General features: G+C 42.2%; 2 protein-coding genes across 2 annotated transcripts; both read left to right on the top strand.

Moving 5' to 3' along the window:
• Positions 1-2,250: 2,250 nt before the first annotated feature.
• LOC310871882 (ubiquitin carboxyl-terminal hydrolase 19-like) lies at positions 2,251-7,728 on the top strand (the record flags this gene model as incomplete). The annotated part of the gene is made up of 4 exons (XM_083783519.1): positions 2,251-2,438; positions 2,558-2,631; positions 4,520-4,596; positions 5,593-7,728. The coding sequence occupies 4 exons, from the start codon at positions 2,251-2,253 to the stop codon at positions 7,726-7,728; spliced, it is 2,475 nt and encodes an 824-aa protein (XP_083639645.1).
• A 4,101-nt stretch (positions 7,729-11,829) lies between these two features.
• Positions 11,830-19,151, top strand: hps4 (HPS4 biogenesis of lysosomal organelles complex 3 subunit 2). The gene is made up of 12 exons (XM_083784628.1): positions 11,830-12,262; positions 13,029-13,119; positions 13,349-13,492; positions 14,108-14,215; positions 15,077-15,193; positions 15,629-15,723; positions 15,809-15,881; positions 16,120-16,256; positions 16,367-17,069; positions 17,566-17,692; positions 18,040-18,151; positions 18,791-19,151. Exons 1-12 carry the CDS (start codon positions 12,234-12,236, stop codon positions 18,960-18,962), a joined length of 1,908 nt encoding a protein of 635 aa, XP_083640754.1. The 5' UTR covers positions 11,830-12,233; the 3' UTR covers positions 18,963-19,151.
• Positions 19,152-21,014: the final 1,863 nt, after the last annotated feature.

Here is a 21,014-nt window from a genome sequence, read left to right as displayed (position 1 = left end):
GCCGCCACACACTGTTCTTTTGGGCATGCAGTACAGCGCTGCATGAGCGCACTGATATAACTCCCCAGTCCCACACAGTGACAGCACTCCATGTTTACGGCACGCACAGACAGACAGACAGACAGACAGACAGAATATTATGTAGGCTATAATACACTGCAGTGTTTTTATGTGTTTTCTTAAGCAATTGATTAATGTACACGTCCTCATTTCGATCAGGGCTTCAGTCTCCTTATTCGACCACGTCTATCCACAGTAACGGGACATCTTTGCGCTGCGTAAAATATGCCTTCTCCTTCTCCAACTGTGTTCAGCTCCTCACCCGCCACATTATGTTTGCTTCATTTCCTTTATTTACTGCGGATTGCATTCACACCTGCACCGAATCGTAGTCAAGTGCGATTCGAAGCGAAGCGAAACCCACGTTTTTGGGCGGAGTAAAATGCGGTTATTTGCTGCGCATTAGGATTCGAATGAGCCTTCACACCTGCCAAACGAAGCGCACTTTCTGACAATGCGCAGCAGGATACGTTTTAATCGCAGCAAAGCTCTCTGGTATGAATGTGACCTTAGTCATAACTAGTACTTGAGTTTATAGTACAGCAGTACTTGCTTTTAAAAATACTCAAGTATTCAAATGTGTGAGCTTTTAACTTAAAGTTTGAATGTAGCTTGATTCATTATTTAAATATTTGGTATTCATTTTATCAGACTTTTGAACCATGATAGATTCAATGAAAACACCTCTAGGCCTGGTTCTGGTGACTTGTCCGCTGGCTCCAGAACCAATCAGTGCAGACGTTTGGTCTACAAGCTCACAACGTTTCGCGACATGACGCGTTGTCAGCATGTAGATCGGTTATTTTGTGTGCACGACATGGCCACAACCAAGTATAGAGGGTATGCGCATGCATAAAGTGAATGGGAATTTAATGTCATTTAGGACTTTTCTGTTTGGATGTATGGGCTGTCAAGGCCAGAAAAGTAGTTTTTTGCCACTCAGTAGGCATTCCCGCATAACTTCCGGGTTTGATGATGATGTCACGCGCATACCCTCTATAAATCACGTCTAGTCTTTGGAGGAAATCATAAAGCCGGGCGGTGGTGAGTAAACAGCACGAGGCGGTGTGGGTTATACTATTCTAAGGTTTCAGCATCGACCAGACAAAATGGTGAGTAAGTAAATTAGTTCTTTCTGCAAATGTGTCGTTTTGGGATGAATTATTATGAAACAAAACGTGAATTTCAGTTTGTAGCAAATTGACTGCGACTGACAATCAAGTTTCTTTTGTTTGTATCTCGCCGGTCACCCTAGATGTTCCGTGTGCATCTTGTCAAATATCAGCACTTGATTTACACTCATTATGAATGTCATGTTGTGTCATTGTTGCATCCGCATCATGGTGTGCGGACCAGCCTGCCATCCATGTTTCAACCCTTCTGTGGTGTTTAACGTGAACTGGAAAACAAATGGCACAGCTGTGCATTTGTATAAGAAGGTAAAAACTGGGCTAGGTAAAAAGAAAAAACCTCATGACGGGGAAACACTGCAATTAAATGGATAATGGGTGTGTTAGGTTTAGGTGTGCCATTGTGCAAGCATAATTATTAAGAGTGTAGTCTGAACTCTGAAGACTTTTTCCACTGTAGGGTAATGTTGCATCCTATCCCAGGTGTTGCCAATTACATTGGGCTCACCGTAAAGGCTATTAAAGATCAGAGCCTCGGCCTTCTATTACATGGCTCTGGTAAAGATGCCCTATTTATGTCACTATGGTTTCTATGTACCTATTGTCAATGCCAGAATGTCAATTGCATACCTTGCTTAACATGCATGATTTAGCTACGGCTGCTTGCATCAAGGAGTACTGTAGGTATAAAGCCTTATGTAGCCACTAGCCTGCCATGTTTTACCCTTCTGTAGTTTTGAACCAGGAAACGTTGATGCATTAAATGCACAAAGTTTTGAGACTAATGATTACACCGTCCGTCTCCACAATCGGGCTATGGCTTGGCTCTCCATCTGCTGTAATGAAGTGATAAATGGGCTACAGCAGCCTGGTTCAAGATGGGTGCTTGCTGTCTTGACATGGAGGACGGCATTGATTATTTGTCTTCTGTAATGGCTATTCAGAATTTCCAGTAGCAATTTTCCTACAATTCAAAGTTCTCATTTGTTTTAGCTGTATTTCACTTCTTCCTATGCAGCATGAGTGTATCTCCATGCATGTGGGCCAAGCCTGAGTCCAGATGGGCAATGCCTGCTGGGAGCTATACTGTCTGGAGCATGGCATACAGCCCGATGGACGGATGCCCAGTGACAAGACTGTTGGTGTAGCAGATGACACCTTCAACACCTTCTTCAGTGAAACTGGAGGGGGAAAGCACGTCCCCATGCTGCAGGGCCATCTTTGTCGACCTGGAACCCACAGTCATTGGTCAGTATAGCCCCATTGAAGATGGATAGAACTTAATTGTTCTATAGTTAGGGTTCAGTCATGAAATATTAAAATAATAAAAATATAAAATATTGTTAAATGGATTTATTTTTCTCTAGTCCTGGAAAAGGTTTGGAATTTGTCAATAGCCGGGGGAGCCATGGGCCCAAGATTGAACAGGACCAGAGGACCGGTGATGTCATGCTGTACTTTTTATTGTGTTTTTTCTATTAATTTGGTCACTAAGGTCCACAGAATGAGAGGCCTGCTCTGCTGGAAACATTGTGAAAAATATGGCTATTTTTGTATACCACACCATACTGTAGAGACTACCAATATAAGGCAACATTTCCCAAAATGCTTTAAGTAGCATGTGGCAATTGTGACATGTCAAACTAGGGGGGTTTCATGATTCTGAATCCATTCCAAACATATAGTTTTGCATTAAAAACACTCCTTGGCCTAAATTCGGACATATCCACTTGCTAAAATGTGCCCAAATGTGCTGACCTCATCACTTTTGTCTGACCTCATCACATTTGTGATGACGGCTATGGCCGTTTTTAGGCCAAGGAGTGTTTTTTTATGCAAAACAAAATTAATGCTTGGAATGGATTCACAATCATGAAAACCATGTCACAATTGTCGCATGCTAGCCTACAGCATGATGACATTTGGGATATTTTGCCTTATATTGGTTGTTTATGGTGTGGTAACTTTTTTCTGCAGAGCAGGCCTCTCATTCTGTGGACCTTAATGACCAAGTGAATAGAGAAAACGCAAATAAAAAGTACGGCATGACATCACAGGTTAATCCTTAACCATTGAGCTTTTGGGCCTGTGGCTCCCCGGCTACAATTGTTCTTGGGCAATTTTGTTAATCAAAAACCTGTCTAACATTATACATGAAATGTGTAGCATATGTAGTTTTGCGCCAAAGGGACTGTGTGATGCAGCTTAATGAATGCTGCACGTCATGTGACAAAGAACAGACTTACAAGCTCACAACATGCTTCAGCAGCATGTGTTGTAAACTTGTAGACCTGTTCTTTTGTCACGTGAACTGGCAGTTCATTCCCTCACACTGAATCAGGAACAGTATTGACAACTACCTCAAATCATTCAATAAACACAACTATTTGAATTTACTGAAGATTTGAGGTGGTCAGTACTGTTTCCGTTGCCTGCATCAAGTCTATTATATAAAATCACGCCCGTGTGAAGTGAGGGGCGCTCTTATCATTATACATCTCATAAACGACTGAATTTATGTGATTTGCTCGTCTACATATGACGTAGAATTTCACTTGTCCATGGCATTTATTGTTTGTGTTGCCACAAATTTATGTTGTATTTGGTGGACATTTGACCTAATTTCTCCTTTCATTGTCAATGGCAAATATTGAGACGTGTGGGGACAAAAGCTGTATATCAAAACTAAAATCAAGCCCTGTGTGAAGTGAGGGGCACTGTTATAATCGTACATCTAATTCTGGCCAATCAGAATTTGCGTCCTCACCTTCGTCATCAATGTTTGTTACGCAATGTGTTTACACTAACACTTAAAATTGTCCATTTAATGTTTGTGTTTGCACCTACGACATGGTAGGGGCTATCGCTCCTCAAAGAAAAAAAGTCTGATGCCATAATGAGTCTTGTATACTAGTGTGATATGCCCCTGGGATGGGTGGTTTAGATAAATATGGCATGAAATTTGTTATGGAATTCTCTCAGACTGCTGCATTTGGGCACAAATAGCGGTAAGGAGGCACTGGAGCAATTCTAAAAACGGCTTTTGTCCCCACATGTCAAGATTTGACAATGAAAGGGGAATTCGGGATCAAGCCAGCATGCCTTGAGCCAATTTTAATCTGGTCTGTAGATCGTTCCACGCCCAGGGCCCAAAAAACGCATAGCGCATCCAGGCATTTGATCTGAGGTTAAGCGAGTTTTGGACTAGTTCAAATTTAGAACTAATGTAAGAAGGGGAATTACCAAGAATGACTTTGTATATAAAAGTGTACCAGTATAGCAGCCTGTGAGATGCTAAGGAGTACAGAATACAATGGTGTGTCCTGTAGGTGGAGCTGGTAATGAATCTCAGAGCAGCGTGAAAAAGGGGATCAAGTCTACCCAATGCAGAGGAACAGGCGAATCGGTACAAAACATCGCCGTAATCATGTTGCAAAGATATAATGCTGGGGATACTCTCTTATTTTATATATTACTAGGACGGCAATCTGGAATAGTTGGTGTCTCTCACCAGTTTTCCGATTATCTGAATCCGTAAGGGTATGCGACTATGCACATGCATAAAGTGAGTGGCAAATAGAGTGGCAAAGTAAGTTTTAACGTAATTGAATGCAATCAGATCCATTTGTCAAGTTCCATCAAGGGGTCGTCTGAAGCTCTTTTTTTGTGGACAGATTTGGGGGCTTATGTTGATGATGATATATACATTTGTATTAATGATGTAATTAAGTAGTTAACAGTGTTTTATCAGTTGAGAAATAAGTCTATCGCCCTTACAAGGCTCTACGTCAGCTCCAGGTCTTACTTTTTTTTAAGATATTTTTTTTGCGGCTTACGCCTTTATTGATTTTTTAAGGGATAGAAAGTAGGCTGACAGGAAACGGGAGAGAGATGGGGGGATGACATGCGGTAAAGGCCGTGTCGGGTCCGGGAGTCGAACCCGCGGCACACCGCGACTGGATCACCAGTCCGGTGCCCAGACCGTTACGCTACGGCCTGGGCAGCTCCAGGTCTTACTTAACCCAAGTTGTGCTACTGATAACACTTGAGTTGGTGCACAATCTCAAACCCAGAAACCATGCAATTCTAAGGTGAATGCTCTGCTGAGTTCCGACTACCTGGGTTGATAATGACGTCACTATTGATGACATTATTGCTGTCATATGTTTTCATACATATATTTACTGTTTGTGTTTAGAGATATATTAGTCAACTGTTCCCTTGAGTTTAATAGCATTGTATTACATTGAAACTGAGAGCCTTCTTGGTTAGAAGTGTCAGGATACTCTGCTACACACTCTACTCATATTGTCACATTGTACATAGGGAAGAGGCTAATAACATGAATGGCAGCCCATGTACAATGTGCAGAACAGGGCATAGCTGTTCAAATTTGTGTCAGGGTGAACACTGGCCTCATGGACATAACTGTGCACGAAGTGTAGTGACTGATGGAGGTTTTGTCCAGCCTGGGTCTTCCACCAGCGATGAGTGCCATGAGGAAGAGAAGGTGTGTGTGCCTGGCTTCACAGGACTGATCAACCTGGGAAATACCTGTTTCATGAACAGTGTCATCCAGTCCCTGTCCAACACCAGAGAACTCAGGGATTACTTCCATGATCGAGTATTTAGGGCAGAGATCAACTACAACAACCCTCTGGGTACAGAAGGCCGAATGGCCAACAGCTTTTCCACGCTGCTCAGGGATCTGTGGAAAGGAACTGACCATGCCTTAGAGCCCTCAAAGCTCAAGAGCATAGTGGTCAGTAAAGCCAGTCAGTTCACTGGTTATGCCCAGCACGATGCGCAGGAGTTCATGGCCTTCCTGCTGGATGGGCTTCATGAAGACCTGAACCGCATCCAGAACAAACCCTACACAGAGACAGTGGACTCGGATGGACGCCCGGATGAAGCGGTGGCAGAGGAGACATGGCAGAGGCACAAGATGAGGAATGACTCCTTCATAATAGACCTTTTCCAGGGACAGTTCAAGTCTAAGCTTGTCTGTCCCACATGCTCCAAGGTGTCCATCACCTTTGACCCCTTCCTCTACCTGCCTGTTCCATTGCCCCAGAAACGGGAGATTCTCACCATCTTCTACTTTGCAAGAGAACCTCGTAAAAAGCCCATCAAGTTTCTGGTTAGTGTCAGCATGGACACCTCCAGCACAGCAGAGGTCCTCGATTCCATCTCCAGGAGTGTGAGGATCAAGCCAGAGAACCTCCGGCTGGCAGTGGTGGTTGAGCGCCGTTTCCAGCAAATCCTCAGGACATCCCACTCTCTTCCAAAATCAGTGTTTTCCGCCAAGTCTAAATTGTTCTGCATTGAGGTGCTGTCCAAAGAGCTAGCCAAGGAGAGGGTGGTGTTGCTCAGAGTCGAGCAGACGCTCCAGGTCTACTGCAACACCCAACAGCTTTGCCCAAACTGTTGGAAAGCTCCTCGGTCTGAAGAAGCTCTACTGAAGCACTGCATTTTATGCTACAGTGTGGCCTACTGCAATAAAGAGTGTCAGTCTGAACACTGGCCAAAACACAGAAAACAGTGTCGACCGCTTACGACAAATGTGGGCCTGCCCTTCCTGGTCAGTGTGCCAGAGTCCCAACTCACCTATGCCCGGCTCACCCAGCTGCTCAGGGATTACGCCATGTTTTCAGTCAACGTGTCGCAGTTTCCTTCCCAGGGAAACTCCAGAAGGCCAGAAGCTGCAGTGTCAGGGTACCAGGAACCAAGTAAGCCATCATCAGGTCAGGCCATTCAGTTCTACATCTCTCTGGACTCCAACAGCAAGGATCAGAACCTGAAAGAGGACATGCTGGCAGACCCGCCCAAAGACATCACTCTGGAGCTGGTTTGGAAAAACCATACAGGTCTGAAGGGGGGCCGTGTCAAGGTGGACTCCAAGATGCTGGAGTTCGACGAGGACCCCGGTTCCCTGAGCGAGATGGTTCGAACATCTGCACCTGGACACTGCACCCTGGATCAGTGCCTCAACCTCTTCACAAAGCCTGAGGTGCTGGCACCAGAGGAAGCATGGAACTGTCCAAAGTGTCTGCAGCACCGCGAAGCCTCCAAGCAGCTGCTGTTGTGGCGAATGCCTAACGTGTTGATCATCCAGCTCAAGCGCTTCTCCTTCCGGAGCTTCATCTGGAGGGACAAGATCAATGACATGGTCCACTTTCCCGTCAATAACCTGGACCTGAGTAAGTTCTGCATTGGCCAGAAGGAGGAGATGCAGCCGGCTCCTGTCTACGACTTGTATGCTGTCATCAACCACTATGGAGGCATGATAGGGGGCCACTACACAGCTTACGCACGCCTTCCCAGTGATAAGGACAGCCAGAGCAGTGATGTCGGTTGGCGTAAATTTGATGATAAAACAGTCTCCAGTGTGGAGGAACATGAAGTGGTGACACGTTATGCCTACGTCCTGTTCTATCGCAGACGGAACTCCCCTGTAGAGATGCCGTCACCCACCTATTCTGAGTCCACCACTAGCCAGGTATGTATGACATACCTAGACCCTGAAGAGGTGGACTAATCACAATGCAGATGGATGGAAGCGGGCAGAGATTCTAAACATCCCTACGGCCATGAGGCTTTGTTTTCGGGTGGAGATCTACCAACCGATGGGGACGACAGTGTCAGTGCATAGTGTGCCTGCATACACTCCTGTCCCCTCAGCTCGTTGTTGTGGTTCACCGTAAGATGATCTCATTGATACCATTGAGAATGATACCATTCTCAACAACTCGTTGTTAAACGCCACTTTGCCATCGACAGATGCATCTGTTTGGTATGGTTATTAGGCTTATAAGACCTCTGCGAAGTCTTAGACCAAGCTGCTGTTTGGTGAAGGAATACATTGGTTTGGTTGCTCCTGCACACTGCCAGTAGGCCACAGAAGTACGTGCAAGCAGAGTGCGCAAGTACTGCAATTAGCTGGGTATGTCGGTGTTGTCCACCGGCCAATAAGGGACTGCCATTCTTGACTGTACATTTGGTGATCCGCTGGGTATGTATGTATGTGTAAATTGTGTATGTCAGGGTAAAGAATGGTGGTCCCTTATTGGCTGATGATGGTGACGTAACTAAACTACGTTTTAAGGTTGGTATAAGGTCAATAACAGTTCTAAAGGATTTAGAACAGCAGTTGTAATAGACATTAGTTAGCAGTACTTGTGTGCAAGGCGCAAGTTTGCACCTCGACAGACTGCATCTCTAGTTATTTTTGTGTGAATGTTTTTCTATAAATGCACAGAATAACTGACATGCCGTGTGTATCACTGAGAACCCGATCAGTCGTTCAGCAGTTGAACTGAAAATCCAAATCCCTGTGTCTGTACAATGCGTACAACGGGTATTGTGTAACCGAAGGGGAATGTGTTCCCTAGGTAGCTAGTGAATTCATGCTCCACCATGTCCCGCCGTGCTTCCATATTTTTGGCAAGACTGGTGTCATCAATGTGATGTCATCAACATAATACCTACAGCAAGACATAACAACGATGGTTAAGAAACATATGTAACCCCTAAAGACCTGGGTGTGCACCGCTCACTTCACGCTAGGTGTGATTTTTTTTAACTTGGTCTAACTTTGTTTATCTGCTGTAACCTGTATTGGAATTATATAATCAATGTAAAAACAACAAAAAACTAAACAAAGTGTGATGGATGCAGGCTTGATTGTTTTCTTTCTACACAGAGCAGAGCTTATTGTCTGTTTCATTTAACAATAGATATGTGTTTTTCAGTCTGTTTTGAATGGGACTCATACAAATAAAGTTTGTGTATTTACAAATGTTTATTCACAAGGTTAAGTGCCTTGCAAGTGTTAAAATGTTCATAAAAGTTATGATGCTTGGTAATGAGTACTAATTTTGCTATAGCCTACTAGCAGTATGTCTGTGTTCAGTTCAGTGTTGATGTCTGCAGCTAATCTTGCAAACTACTACACCAACATATGGTAAAATTCTTTGTGAATTAATATATCTCAGACCCAGCCAGGCTGTGGAGTGGAACTAGCATGGGCACAAACTTAAAGGGTAAGACCACTTTTTTTGAGGTTTGGGTTGTGTAGTTACGTTGCCATGATGCAACTTCAAATGTGGACAAGAAATAAAAAAATACTGCTCCAGTGATTAGAAATTGATCATTCAAAATATGCTCCTCATTGACTTACATTGTAGCTAAAACAGCTCTCAAAGTCACTCTTTTAGTATGTAAACAAACACAAACAAAGTTGATTCAGACAATATAGAGCATCACCAAAACTCATTTTGGTTTTATTTTTTCATAAAAATTTTACTATTTGAAGATCTGGATCCGGATCCACGGATCCAGTCCGGGTTTTCTTCCCAATAAAATGGACAAATCAACAGGAAGATAACATTTTTATGAAAAAATAAAACCACATGAGTTTTGGTGATGTACTAAAAGAGTGACTTTGAGAGCTGTTTTAGCTACAATGTAAGTAAATGAGGAGCATATTTTGAATTATCAATTTCTAATCACTGGAGCAGTTATTTTTTATTTCTTGTCCACATTTGGAGTTGCATCATGGCAAAGTAACTACACAACCCAAACCTCAAAAAAAGTGGTCTTACCCTTTAAAGCAGCACTATGTAACCTTTTTTAACGAATAAAATGTAATTCTGGAATCTGTCCTAGCTGGTAGAGTATGTTAATACAATATAATAACTTGTACAATTACGGTGGTTGTATTTTGTCTCACTGCTATTGAGAATTTGAGACATAGATTGTGTCAAAGGTCATGTCTCAGGATCTGACACAGATTTTTAAAGATATCTATCCCCCTGAGAAAGCAGGCAAACTATTTGCTAAATATTTTTTTCGGGTTTGAATCTGGGGTAGAAGAGGGAAGTTTCATAGTGCAGCTTTAAGAGCCATCATCTATCCATCTTCAACCGCTTATCCGTAGTTTGGTCGCAGGGGCAACAGCTCCACCAGAGAGCTCCAGATTCCAGCTCCAGAAGAACATTATTCCTCCTGGGGATCCCGAGGCATTCCAAGGCCAGAGAGGACGTGCCTCGAGGACCTCCCTATAGGGAGACGCTCGAGAGGCATCCTAACCAGATGCCCGAACCACCTAAGCGGGCTCATTTCCAGGAGAAGAAGCAGCGACTCTACTCTGAGTCTCTCTCATGTGAACTAATTTCAGGCAGCCGCTTGTATTCGCGACCTCTTTCTGCTCGGTAATCAGAGAGCTTTGCCTTCTGGCTCAGCTCTCTTTTTGTCACAACAGTGCGGTACAGCGACTGCAATACCGCCCCTGCTGCTCAGATTCTCCCCTCACTCGTGAACAAAACCTGAAATACATAAACTCCTTCACCTGGGCCTGGGGTAATGTCTCAATCCCTACTTGGACTGCACAATCCATCGGTTTCTTGCTGAGAACCATGGCCTCAGATTTGGAGATGCATTCTCCTCATCCCAGCTGCCCTACACTGTACTGTACACACGACTGCGATCCGGTCCGGAGCTGAAGGTCTTGGACCGATGGTGACGGCTTTTCTCACCCCCCTAGTGGCGAAGAATAAAACTTCTGGGAACTCAGATTAGGTGACGGCAGACTGCTGGGCGAGCTGGCGCTTTGGCATGGGAGATCAACATATGGAATTAATTCTGTACTGGCCATATATATTGGGGCGGGCCCGTCTAGAGTTTGAATGGACGGATGGTATGTCAGAACAGGTCAGCTCCATATGGAGATCTAAGGGTTTGAGGTCCGATGTAGAGTTGCTGGCTGGCTCCGTATGCAGATCTAGGTGATGATCCAGTCTTCATGTATGGCTATCCATCCAGGGTTTGATGAGGTCAGTGTCGTGATCTTAAGTTCATATACACTGACTGACACCACACGCGTATTCAGGGCGGAGTCACCACCCCTAGGGGAAGTTGTGATTTGCTCTCGTTCACTGCAATGCAATTTGCGGCATTTCCAAAACAATATTGCGCAGAGTAGCGATTATCAAACGTATTTGCAATGCCATACGTTGAAAGATGTATGTGATTAAGGATTGGAAAAAGTCGCATTGGTAGCCATAGAAAATTCTGCCCAGGGTAAAAAACCGGATGTGACGTTTTTGGGCGTTCCTGTCTTATGTGGTGTCAGTGTATATGTAGATGGTCACTCATATAGGAACCTGTCATGAGGCGTGAGGGACTGACGGCCATATATGGTGGCAACGTGACGGAACAGGATTTTCCAGGTTTTCATAGTAATCTGCAACCTACAGTCGCAATTAATATTTTTCCTCAAAGTCAAAGTCTAGTGTATTTTCAGTTTGCTCTAAAATGCATCTGCATTTTTGCACCATCTTAAATAGTCTTCAATTTATGTGTAATTAATTCCTAAAAAGAAAAGAAATTACAAAAAATATCCCATGATTTTGGTAACCCATTGGTTTCACCCCAGTGTCAATTGTCCCCTGTGTTTAAATGGGTTCACTTTAAAACATGTTTGAACCTTAGAGTATTCTAAGGTTTGAACCTGAAATATTATATGGAAATATCCATTAAAGTGAAATAAGAAACAAGAACGCACGCGGCACGACTTTTACATTTTTGACCTTAGATGCTTGCCATACTTTCACATGACTACCACTACTTGTGACTTGCATTCCTCAAGCAATCGCCTCACTGAAGTTTGATTCAGTTTCGTTTGCATGGTCTTTCGAACGCCTTTATTCAATCGAAGACGTCCAGAAGAAGGTATACCGGCTGGAACTACACCTACTCGCTACTCGATCCTGCTAATAGTATAGAGAACGTAGTAGTAGTTGTTGTTGTCTATTAGTATTAACTCCTTCAAGTTGAACGTTTCTGGCTCTCGGTGGTTTATGGAATATCTGCAAAAGCTCACCGAGCAACGCGACCCCGGGGACTAAATACGTTACAGTCTAAATTCAAATAGTTATGAAACATGCGTCTGTGAGATAGTGAGTGAGTGTGGACTGTGGAAAACGTTATTCAAAGAGGACAACTCTGCCTTTGCTCTCGTCCAGCTGGTTTAGGGATCAAGAGATGGCTGACATGATGCCAGACTCGAGAAGGTGAGACCAGCTGTTATAACTGCTTCATGTTGCCCAATACCCATAGTTCTCTTTTTATGGACATTATCTGGATATCTGAGACAGATAATGTCATTTCGATAACTTTCCTGATGATCTAAACAAATTTAAACTGACTACATTTCAACAAATACAATTAATATCCATTCCAGATTTCATGCGTAGGTTTTGCTGATGTAATCAAGATGATAAGAAAAGAAAACGGACTGATTTTGTAGTAAGCCAGTCCATATTTGTGTTGGCAATAATAAACCATTTTTCTTCGAACTTTGAAGTTTGAACCCAATCTGCCTTAAAGGGTAAGACCACTTTTTTGAGGTTTGGGTTGTGTAGTTACTTTGCCATGATGCAACTCAAAATGTGGACAAGAAATAAAAAATAACTGCTCCAGTGATTAGAAATTGATAATTCAAAATATGCTCCTCATTGACTTACATTGTAGCTAAAACAGCTCTCAAAGTCACTCTTTTAGTACGTAAACAAACACAAACAATGTTGATTCAGACACTATAGAGTATAGAGCATCACCAAAACTCATGTGGTTTTATTTTTTCATAAAAAATTTAGATTCCTGTTGATTTTACTGCATCATGGCAAAGTAACTACACAACCCAAACCTCAAAAAAAGTGGTCTTACCCTTTAAGTACAGTATTAGTATTGTAACACTGCATGCATGCAATGCATTAATTCAACCAACTAAGATTTGAGCTATAGAAGATCACTCACAGGTGTTTGAATATTTTTCAGGTGTAATTACTTCTTCCTATATGATGGATCCAAGGTCAAAGGAGAGGGTGACCCTACAAGGGATGGAATCTGCTACTTCTATCCTGAAGAGGTTGGTTTTGCAGTGAAAGTTGCCCTGACATAATTGAGCTTTGGGTGTGTCTTGAGTTTAACATAAATATTCATTATGAACCCATATTTTACTTTTCTAATGCAGCCTTTAGCCTTTTCTTGTAAGGCAGTCTTGAGTCGGTACTCGGTACTGATTATTATGACTACCATATCAATTATGTTTACAGACATAAATATAATTGTTCTTGCAATTTCGGTCAATTCCCCAGACACTAATAGATAAACAGGAACTACTGTGTGGACAGCTGGCTGGTGTCGGTCGCTGTGTCTCTGAGTTGTCGTCCTCTCCTGTGCGCATGATCAGGCTACGCCGCAGCAAGTTTGCCATCTGTATGAAAGATGACTTCTTTTGGGTGAGTGAGTAGACTTGACTCGAGCATAATAGTTGGTTTTGATGTGCATGTGTATGACTATGAGGCAATGCCTTACTCCACAGGTTTTCTAAGTGGGGGGGCCACCAGGGGGCGCCATGGGGGCATTTGGAAAGGAGGGGAAAATGGGGGGGAAAGGAATATAAATAACTTGGAATAAATAAATGTGTCTATATATATTTAATATAGTTAAATCATTTTCAACATCACTAATCTTGTAGATTAGCTATTTTCCACGTTTAAGCTATCTCGCAATAGGGTTGCTCTAGCCAGAGACTATGGCTATTTGGTCCTTAGCATGGAATAACCCATTCTGACCGGGCACCCATTTTGGTGTCAGCATCATGTTATGCTTTAGCTATTGAAAAATAGCAGATCTACAAGCTCATATCGCGCCACCGAGTGGCGCGATACGAGCTTGTAGGTCTGCTATTTTTTGAAAAATCGAAGAACGACTGACATTTTTTAGAATCTGATCTCAGGTCAGAATGGGTTCATCAGGACCAGTGTGTGTCCGGCGGAAACCTTGTATGAATCTGATCTCAGGTCAGAATGGGGTAATTTGCAAAGCCCTGAATGACTCTGTTTCCTCCCTAGGCTTTGGGTTGCCCAGTGGATATTCCCAATGTCAGTGTCTGTGACCTATTGAAACAGCTAATAAACCTCTTTTGTTTCTACAATGGCTCCATTCGCCAGAGCTATCAGGTGTAGTATTCAGTTATGAATTGTCATTACAATCAACCGGCCATTACAGTGCATGTCGAGATGGCTAAGCTGTGTATTCCTTACTTACGGTAAATGTAGTCCTCCTGATGTGTTTATTGGTATGTGTGTATTCAAGTCAAATTATGAACACACACATGATATGGCTATACGTGTGACATCATTGTACCCAGAATTTATGCGGGAACGTCTACTGAGTGGCAAAAATAAATAAATCTGGCCTTGACAGATCATACATCCAATTCCAAACAGAAAAGTCCTATTTGATTGTATTAAACTTACAAACATTGCAGATGCAAAGTTTTTGTTTCATAAAAGCTGCACCATAAACACAGAGTTTGGAAGTGCTCGTTGTTGTTTTTATTACCCATTTTAAAATAAGTGCAAATGCAGTGAACAGTGAATTGATAAAAATACAACAGATGTTTTGATTATAAGATCACCAACATGCTCTTTTTATCAACTAGTCAACTAGTACCAACGAGGTCAACTAGTGGATTTACTAGTCGACTAGTTGAATAGTCGACTAGTTAAAGCCCTAACATAATTATGTACATACAATGTTATACATGTCTGGCTATCATGTGATCATGATGAGCAGATCACTCATTAAGAACACCAACTAAGCGCTACAAGGAATATAAACCACATGATAATATGCAATTACCTCCTCTATAAATTAGTCTGTCAAGACACAACAGTGATGAGGATCATATATAATTAAAACATCTGTTGTATTTAACCTCTAGCTGCCTAATATTGTGGATTTGTAAAAGTGAAACATGTGTATGTGCATTATGTATCCATAACGTGTCACTAATTATTTTTTGTCTCACAACTTAGATTCACAATAAGGAAACATTAGCAGTCCGATGGGCCCATTATCTCTCCCACTTACAAACAGCATCCACTGAGCTTCATCACATGTTTAGCTGCTTGAAAACCATAGACTCAACTCACGTACGTACCTACTTATGATGAGTATGTATTTAACAAATGATAGACTACCTAACATTTTTAAGCCCTGCAGTATAAAGTTTGTTGTATGACGAAGAGTGAAAATAGCCAATCTGTGTACTTGTAGATATCCTATTTTTGCTCATTCTGAAAATGTATGAAAACTTTAAAATAGAATGCCCAAAATAAATTAGGGACGCAAGGTTGAACGTGCTTAAAGGCAATTATTTCAGTATGTATGTATTACTATGTAAGCTCAATGTGTTCCTGTAGCAACGCTAAAAGACAAAATGTCGGTCCTGTACTTTTATTTTCCTTGGAGAATAAAGTGATTCTGATTCAGTTTGTACAAACAAAAGTCAAGTTGTGCTAACTCCAACTACTTTTTTTCATCAGTTCCTCTTCTTGCAGCTGCTAACCTTTGATCCTTGTCCTCAGATTGACCCTCTTCTGCTATTGAAAGCTGCACTCATCCTTCAGGCATGTCAACGCTGCCCTCTAGTGTTGGCTGGCTGTATTCTCTTCCGTGGAAGGTAAGCTGGCACTTTGGCTTAAATACACCCTTGCAAAGTTATTACAATTAACTGCTTTTGTCATGCCTTTCTGTCTTCTACACAGAATCGTTAGCACACAGATGCCCCCAGATCTCACAGTGAAGGTCATGGTTCACGAGAGTGAAACGTACAATAAGGTGTGACATAAGATGCCATAATGTGTTACAGATCTCATGATGAATCCTAACATTTTTGATTAAATTGATTGAAAAATGTATTAACAGTTTGTAGAATGATCAGCTAAGAGGATAAAACCAGAAATAGCCTTGGTTACATCAGGGTAAATTAATGTACAGTCTGTTTTTAAGTGGGGGAAGTAATAGTCCAGTATTTGGGTGCTACATGATAACTCAGTGATTTAAATATTGATTTCAGGACCAGAAGACCAATGGTTTGAGCTCCTCTAAGTCATCAGGCAGTTCTGCTTCCAGTGCTGTGACCTCTACTACTGTGTTCCTGACAGCAGCTGAACTTCAGTGCCTGCGATCTGCTCCTGTTGACAAACAATCCAGGTACATGTTAACTACAATAATTTGGTATTATGAGCATTTTGTTCTCATGCATAATCGTATATGCCAGTATTGAAAGCAGCTTGATGTCTCTTATACTTATTGCACTCTAGGCCTAAGTCTACCCCAAACAGACCCACTCGTACAAGGAAGGCCCGCCTGTCGAGAACGCTATCTGACACACCCTCCACTGAGTCCGACCCAGCTGAGACTGATCCGTCCAACTCTCCGTTCATGGCTACAACACCATCCGACGCTCGTTCACCAGCATCAGACAACTTGCTGGTTAGCCCTGGTCTCTCAGATTGTACCACCAGCCCTTGCAGTGCCCCAGCACTCCAAACCCTACTACAATCACCAGGGCCTGCCTTTCCTAATGGGAAAGCCTCTCAAGAGGAGGAGCCACTGGACGAGTCTCATTATTACAGTTTTAACAGCAATGGGGATGAGAGCAGTCAGTTAAATACAGAAGATGACGGCTCTGTGCATGAGGAAACGCCTTATTTTAATGGTCGCAGTGGGGGTAGCACTCCAGCAAGCAAAGAGAGTCCGGGAGTCTGTGGGCAAATGCTACTGAACTGCAAAATGTCTGAATCTTCTTCCCATGAAGCAGGGGTTGATGATGGGATGTTGTTGGGAGGAACCTGGGGTAGCGCTGGGAACACAAGTACAAGTTACTGCTCCTCTCTGGGTGATGACTCAGCAGAGAGTCCCCTGGTCCCCATGACTCTGTACCAGCACAGGGTGAGAGGACTGGTGCTGGCCTTGCTGGTGGAGTCTCACTTCCAAAACGACACTGCCGCCATGGAGGAAGTGGTGAGATAGATAGCATTGCCATTATTGCAAGATTACTTTAATTTAAAGACATTTGTATTAAATTGGTGCAAAAATAGCAGATACTTGTGGTGCAACACATTGTGAGGTTGTAGCTCTGCTATTTCTGGAGGGAAAATAACATTCTATTTTTTTTAAATGTTAATTAAAGTGCTTAACATGCCATTTGAGTGATAGGAAAGAGAGGAATAGAGATGGGTTAGCATGTGATATAGACCATGAGACAGATTTGGACATGACTCAGTATGTGTCTTTGTGAACACACCAGGGCAACCTGGCTTACTATTTATTTGATATTGAGGTTTACCAATACCAGTAACATTACTGGACACCCAATGAGTTTGCATCTAGTAATACAAATACAAGTACACATGGACGTTTAAAGTACACTAGTGCAGTATTTGGGGGTTATAATAGTCATATTTTGACTGTTGGCATTGGCAAGATGAATGAGCTTTCCCTTGTGGTTTGTTTCCAGTACCACAGCAGCCTGGCATCGTTGAATGGGCTGGAGGCCCATCTGAGGACCACCACTCAAGGGGCGGCAGGCCCTCAAGGAAACTACATCTTTGCCCATTTTGACTGTATTCAAAACACACTGACAAGTATGACTCTTATACTGTCAGAACTTCTCCTTTGATGCCCCCCTGTATCTGTCGATGACAATCTCTCTACATTATGTTTATATCCAATATTTCTGGAATCCTATACCTTTTAGGTTTTTTTTTTACTTTTACTTTTCTGCAAGTGTAAATAAGCTATTTGAATCACTTGCTACTGAAGATTTTAGTTTCACTAAACTGCGTTTAGTGATTATTTCTGGCTTTGCATGAGCTTGTATACAATTAGTCAGGCTCTGATCTCCATTCTTTGGTTGTTGTGCAAAGCATGCTTGTCCGGTTTAATGTGGTATTTTGTAGTGAGCCTCTGGTGTTTTTTTGTGTCTCTGCAGCCAACTTGTCTGGTGGACCAGGGGGAGCCCAGGAGCGATCCTTTGTGAGGGCCACATCACTGCTTCACTCACATTTCTGTAACACTGGAACTCTGCAGGAGGCTATTATCAGGTCTGTATGACAGTGATGGGGTGGATTGTGGGGGGTCCTGCCTTTCATAGCTTGGCAATTAAATATGTGGGGGTAGGGCCTGTGCCATCCATTTAGCTTGTTTACTTTATTTGCACAATGGTAAAACAAAACAAAAACACATTTAATGTATAGAGGTAACTGAGAAGCTTTTGTAATCTCACTCCAAAGCCGTACAGATAATACACTGCTTTATTTGTCAATGTGCTGTGCTTACATAGACCAAACTGCCAATAGTACCTTTTGCCAGAAGTAGTGTCTGTAGCAAGATCATTTTTTTGTAGTAATCCATAATTCTTTCACAATACTTGTTCACATGATGCTACAGAATAAGATGGACGTATGTTTACATGACTACATTTGAGTACTTGTCACCTTTCTTGCATGTATACTTAATGGGTCATTAAACCAGATAATTTATGCATTGGCAACAAGCCATCCCTCTCCTGTATTGTCCTCTTCTACTTGTGCTAATGACACCTCTGTAGTGGGGGGGCTGTAACTGTAATCCTTGTGTCATTGCTTTTACCTGTTCATCTAGGAACTTCATTAGTGCTCTAGAAAAGATAACTTGAAATACCTCAAATGTGATTCTAAATATATGTGGTATTTAAATCACAGGAATGCAGGTGTCGCTGTGTATGGAACACACACTGTGGCCCAGGAGACATACTTCTTGCAGCAAGGGGTGCCGGTGCGAAACTCTGGCATCCCGAACCATCAGGACAGTGCTTTCTCCCTGCCCAGCAAGGCCCGGCACCGACTAATGAAACATGGGGTCAACCTATTCTGAGACCATATTAGCAGCTCCTACAAAATTCCATGCTAGAAGGCTTTCTTACCTTTATTTGTAGTTGTTACGTCCCCCTCCCCACCAAAGAGGTCCAGGTGTTATTTTGTGCAAAAGTGCATTATTGGCCCCTACTTATTGTGCTAATTCGCTTATTTCCATCGAAATAAGTAGTAACGCGGATATACAGTATACACAAAAAAATGATTTTTGTGTGATGGAAATGAGCACAACACCCCAATGCCCCATTCAATGCAATGCAATTCAATTCATTGAGGGTTTATGGTATAGGGGAAATAGCCAATAATGCGCTACGGGAACATAACAACTACAAATAAAGGTAAGAAAGCCTTCTAGCATGCAATTATCCTTTAAAATAATACTTTGAATTGTCTTTGTGTATGCTGTGTTCTCAACATTTAGTATTTTTTGTATTCTTTTTCCATTTCATTCCCAACACACTCATTAAATACACACAATTAATGGCAAAGTAAACCGTTTGAAATCAAACTGTTAATTTGAGCAGTGTCAATTTTGCAATGTGGCCACTTCCTTTTGGTCTAAATGCACTGAAAGATAGAGTACCACTGTTGTGTTGTCTATTCCCACTATTGTTATTGTTGTCTATTTGTGTGTTTTTAAGGAAAATATATTATCTTTGTAATATGGATTCATATTACAAAGATAATATATTTTCCTTAAAAACAGTTCACACAATCATGGCAGTGCTTGTGCTTTGGATGTAAATTTAACATTTTCCAAGTAAAATTTGTTTTGGTTAAATATACTACAGTATATTATTTATCCTGGCTGTAATAACCAGCACTTACATTATTAAACTGGTATTTCTTAGACTATAGATAGTAGGCTATTTAATGTTATAAGGCAGCTATATAGAAAAGTTAAATGAATAAATTATCCTGTTGTCTACTTTCAGAAGTAGAAGTTTTAAACTACAGTGTCTGTGCCCCTACATGAAAGTTACAAATTGACTTAAGGTTATTAACCTTATTAAAACCATTAGTAACTTGGCCCAGTTTTTGGTCCCATTGTTATTAGTGTTACTCATGTAGACTAAATGTATTGTATGGGGCATAGTGTATACGTACAGGGTCAAAGAAAGTGTGTGGTTTGAAATGTAGGGTGCATGAACCTTAACGAAGGGTAAGGTAATTAAATTAGTTCAACATTTCGGTGACAAATATTTTGTAAAGAAGATTGTTCTTGATGATCCAAATATAGTGTAATTAGCGTCATTATCTCTAGCTGAATTTGAATGGATGTGGTTGGTGCTCTTAAGGCGCTTCATTATGCAAGTGCATTATAAGAAACCAGTGGGGTGCAAATGAGAGCGTGAACAAAAAGATGGGAGGGACGGTCAGTTGGGTTACAATTCAAATTCTAAGTAGTTAGATGTCCCCATTATATAGGGCAGCCGCGGGGGTAAACTGAACCCCCTATCGTTTGATGGAGCTATCCACCACCATAAAAGTTGCCTTTCAGCAGTGAAACCCTCCAGAGTTCAGACGTGGACGCATCATCATCACCATGGCTTCTTCACTGTGCTTGTGGACCGCCATCCTTTTGATAACGTTGGCAACAACAAATGTCAAGGGAGTCTCTGGCCGCGCAGTTGGCAAGCAGGAATTTCTGTCGCAGTCCCCGAAAGTTGGGGACGGAGTCGCCAAGGCTATTTTACGCACGCATGTGTCGGGACGATGGAGGCGACAGATCATGGAAACTCACCGGGACCGTTGCGCGGAGCTGGCCGCACCTTGGATGGAAAGCACAGAACCTCCCCAGGATAATGACAACTTGCTTCGGCTCCGTGTTCGTTCTTTTACCCCAGGAAGGTCACACGGCACCATATTCCCGGGGAAATCACTTTTCAGTTTCGTTCGACGGGTTTATCGTTGCTGTCAATTAGGATTCCTTTGCAGAGGCGTGAAAGGAATTCAAGGTCGATTGAGTGGAGGTAAGGCATAGCATTTCCAAAAATCTATTATTATCAGGAATGCCTTGTAATGTTTTATTAGCCTACCATATCAACGTTTT

The sequence above is a fragment of the Protomyctophum parallelum genome (genome assembly GCF_964188405.1).
Source record: "Protomyctophum parallelum genome assembly, chromosome: 15".
Taxonomy (NCBI): domain Eukaryota; kingdom Metazoa; phylum Chordata; class Actinopteri; order Myctophiformes; family Myctophidae; genus Protomyctophum; species Protomyctophum parallelum.
This window is presented reverse-complemented; position numbering and strand designations above follow the sequence as displayed.